The sequence below is a fragment of the Danio aesculapii genome, chromosome 7 (assembly GCF_903798145.1).
Source record: "Danio aesculapii chromosome 7, fDanAes4.1, whole genome shotgun sequence".
Taxonomy (NCBI): Eukaryota; Metazoa; Chordata; class Actinopteri; order Cypriniformes; family Danionidae; genus Danio; species Danio aesculapii.
In genome coordinates this window covers 22,679,337-22,683,634 of record NC_079441.1, presented here as the reverse complement: position 1 = coordinate 22,683,634, position 4,298 = coordinate 22,679,337, and the positions used below count along the sequence as shown (strand labels likewise).

At 31.0% G+C, this 4,298-nt stretch overlaps 1 protein-coding gene across 1 annotated transcript in view; it reads left to right on the top strand.

Annotated features, from left to right (window-relative positions):
• Nucleotides 1–3,323: 3,323 nt before the first annotated feature.
• ptgr1.2 (prostaglandin reductase 1, tandem duplicate 2) overlaps nt 3,324–4,298 on the top strand; it is a 6,711-nt gene continuing 5,736 nt past the window's right edge. Inside the window, exons 1-3 of the mRNA XM_056462802.1 lie at nt 3,324–3,481; nt 3,570–3,615; nt 3,719–3,778. Of these exons, the coding sequence (XP_056318777.1) occupies nt 3,376–3,481; nt 3,570–3,615; nt 3,719–3,778 (212 nt within the window). The 5' untranslated portion in view covers nt 3,324–3,375. The remainder of the gene's footprint in view (nt 3,482–3,569; nt 3,616–3,718; nt 3,779–4,298) is intronic.

The following is a 4,298-nucleotide window of genomic DNA, read 5'->3' as shown; positions in this document are numbered from 1 at the left end:
TGTTCTTAATTTTTCTTTACAAACAAATTCTCCTTTTCTAAACAAGTGTTGCATTTTGCACAACCTGGAATGATATGATGCTTTTTTTTAATATTGTAAGCTTATCCATTTTTTTTTATTTACCAGAGATTAGATTAACCCTTTAATAACTGGTCATTACTTTTTCTGCATTTTAAAATTTTGTCATGAAAAATATTTATGCTTTTATTCAATATATTCCAAGTCATTGTGAACTAGACAGATTACATTAACAACAACATAAATCTTTAATGGATTGGATAATTTAGGTGATATTTTTAATGACACTAATGCAATATAAGCAAAATTATATAGTTAGCAATCTAGATTTTTAGCCCATTGAGTCTGTTTATTTACTTGTGTAAATGTGTGTACTTTTGTACTGATTCAGTTTGTAAATGAATTTCAGTAATATTATTGACGTATATGAAAATGTTTGTATGATTTATTTACAATACAGTTTGTAAAGTAATATTTTCTGTTAGTAGATATATGAGAGAGCATATAAGTGGATCTAATTGTATTTGCATCGTTAACATTAAATAAAAGTTAAAAAGGTATTATTTTTGATTTCATATATTAAGTTTTTAGTTACGATACTTCCAAAATCATTCCACATAAATCCACAGATTTTTTTTTTTACAATATTCTCAGTGGAAATAGAAAAAATGTCTGTAGATTCTGACTGGCCCCAGTCATGGGTTTCTGGTTTCATGACAGAATATTCATTTTCGAGTGAACTATCCCTTTATAAGTTTGCAACAACCCAGTCTGAGAAGAAAACACAAGTAGGTCTAAGTAGGTCTATAGACTCAAGTATTTCTAATTTAATTTCAGTAATATTATTGACTAATGTGAAAATGTTGGTATGGTTTATTTACAATACAGTTTGTAAAGTAATGTTTTCTGTCTTTTAATAAATGTATTATATGAGAGACTTGCTTTGTTAACCAAATAAGTGGATCTAATTGGATTTGCATTGTAAACATTAATAAATAAAAGTTTTATTTTATATTTTAAGTTTAGATACGATACTCCCAAGATTTTTTTTACAAAATTCTCAGGAGAAATAGCAAAAAATGTTCAGAGATTCCAATAGTATCTGGATGCAGCCTTTATGATGCAAGCTGAGACTGCATCGCTCAGAGATGCAATGTCAGACACAATGCACTCAATGGACATAGTGACATCACTGTGAGGGTTAGGGGTGGGGTTAGGTGAGCGCATTAAAAAGCATTGGATGCAGCTCAGATTGCATCTGCACTGAGTCTGCAGCCAGATCCCTCACAGATTTTGACTGGCCTTAGTCATGGGTTTCTGGTTTAATTTCGAGTGAACTATCCCTTTAAAAGTTTGTAAGTTTCCAACAACCCAGTCTGAGAAGGAAACACTCACTTATAAGTAGGTCCACACAGAATCTGCACGCGCAGAAATCTGCTGATTTTTAGGCCATCATTGAGTCTGTTTATTTACTTGTGTAAATGTGTGTAAATTTATATTTATTCAGTTTAATTTGATTTTATAAATATTATTGACTAAATATGAAAATGTTGATATGATGTATTTACAATGCAGTTTGTAAAGTAATATTTTGTCTTTTAGTAGATATATTATATGAGACTTGCTTTGTTTACCAAATAAGTGGATCTTATTGGATTTGCATTGTAAACATTAAATAAAAGTTAAAAAGATATTATTTTTTAATTTAATATAGAGGGTGGGCCATTTATATGGATGCACCTTAATAAAATGGGTATGGTTGGTGATATTAACGTCCTGTTTGTGGCACATTAGTATATGTGAGTGGTTTTCTAAATAACTCATGAAAGAATAAAGTTACATTAAAACCAAGTACACCATTGTTTTTATTTGTAAAATTCCCAATACGTTTATTAAGGTGTATCCATATAAATGGCCCACCCTGTATTACATTTATATTTAAGATACTCCCAAAAATCATTCCGCAAAAATCTGCAGATTTTTTACAAAACTCAGTGCAGAAATAGCAAAAAATGTCCACAGATTCTGCCTGGCCCTACTCATAAGCAATTTACCACATTAATTGAGTGCTGTGTGATGAATTTCAATTACAGTACAGCATGTCTTCTTTAAACGAATAGTTCCCACCCAAAAAAAGTTCTAACATCTTTTTGTAATTTCCTTTTTTTTTTCTTGAACAACTAAGTAATTTTGAAGGTCTCTGTGGGCTTATTCAGTCATTTTCCAACTAGAAAATATATTTTTGTTCGTTTATTGGATTTTTTTAGGAAAACAACTATTTACAATAGTGCTTTACCGGTATGAGTTAGATAATATCACACAAGAATAAAACAACAAAACATTATGAAATAGCATAAAATACAAAATTAAATCAAATAGAAAAACAGCTTTTCATTTGGGTTCAACAAAAGAAACAACCTTATAATGACTTATACCAGAATGTAACTTTTGAAATTATCCCTTCTGTGAACACAGCCATCTTATGGCTATTTCTAAAAGAATCCTCTAGAACGGTGTGGGAGAGTCCAGTGTCTCACTAGAGGCTCAACAAAAAGATTAATGTATGTAGAATAAAAGCGCAACGTCATGATTATAAGTCATTTCAAAGTCACACTGACTTAGCATAAAAACACATTTCTGACACGATAATATAAATATCTCACCAACAAACCATTTAATAGTTAATATTTGTTTAAATGTACAAAAAATATCACATTTTGCACAAGAATGAATCTGTGGAGTAGCTAAACCCTGCATATTTTATGAGGTAAGTCCTGCATGTTTTATGACATAAACAGTTCAAGTAATGGCTCCTTTATCTATAGCACACTTGATTACATTCTAAATGGGAAGTTTGAGAGCACCTGAGGTCACGATTCCTTTCCTAAAAGACTAACATTACGAGCTATATGAATTTAAATTCAGAAAGCTCTCAATTTTAAGTTGAATGAAAATAATTAGCAGGTTATTACAACTTATTTAACTTTAAACTGACTTTAAGCATCAAGCCGAATCTATTTAAACTTGTTGGAACGCAGCTAACTTTAGATATGTTAACATTTCATGCTCACACACCATTGTTTTACAGTGTGAACAAGTTTATTAAATATTAGCGTACAATGTTTAAATACTGTAAACAAGAAGGTCAATATTGTTTGGTGTGGTCAGGTGAGACATTCAGCACCTCGCCCCTCATTATCAGAATAGAGGTTACAGGAAGTTGCAGTGTCACTTATGTCAATAAAGTTGTTTTGTTATGTAAGAGTGTTCATTGTTGCGGCTTCAATAAAAGCAAGCTCTGCTCTCCCTCTAAAACCACTTCCAGTTTGACCAACTGAGCTAGTGCAACTTATAATCATGCTTAAAGCAAAGGCGTGGATCCTCAAAAAACACTTTGAGGGCTTTCCTAAAGAAAGCAACTTCGAGCTGAAAGAAGTAGATCTGCCAGAGCTTCAGGATGGAGGTATGGATCATTCATGCATTGTTTTGCTACCTGTGCAATGTCTCACTGATTTATCTCAATGTTTTTTTTCTTCTTCTTTTTTCTTCAGATGTGCTTGTGGAGGCGATTTATTTCAGCCTTGATCCATACATGAGGTAATATCATGTTGTTTTGGAATATGTCTTAGTTCTGTTTACAGTCATTTTCTGTTATATGTGGTGTGTCAAGTATAGCTCATATTTCCTGATGTTTCTGCAGATCTTTGAGTAAAATGTTTCTGAAAGAGGGGGATGTACAGTATGGAACTCAACTGGCGAAGTAAGGGGAAATCATTTTGTCGTTAATATTGTACTGTAACATTGTATTGGTCATGTTTAGTGTTCTTATTTGCAGCCATAGCCAGGGGAGTTTTAAAAGTTATCTGATGGATTCATTTCATATCATTTAAAGAAACAAATAAAGCAAAGTTCAGATGGTAAAAGGGACAGAAGATTTTGCTGAAAACGTTTACAACTAATGATGTTAATAACTAGTGCTGAGCAAAAATGAATGATTAATCACATCCAAAATAAAAAAAGTTTGTTGTGTACACACATAATATATATGTGTACTGTGTATATTTATTATGTGTATATAAATACACACACGCATGCATACATTTGTGAAAATGTTTATTTATATTTTGATATAGATGATATATGTATATGATACTAATTATGTATGTATACATTTAAATATCTATGTAATTAAAATGTTTTGTATAGTTTTGTTTTTATGTATGTGTGTGCATCATATATACATAATAAATATATATAATACACACTTATATTATGTCAAA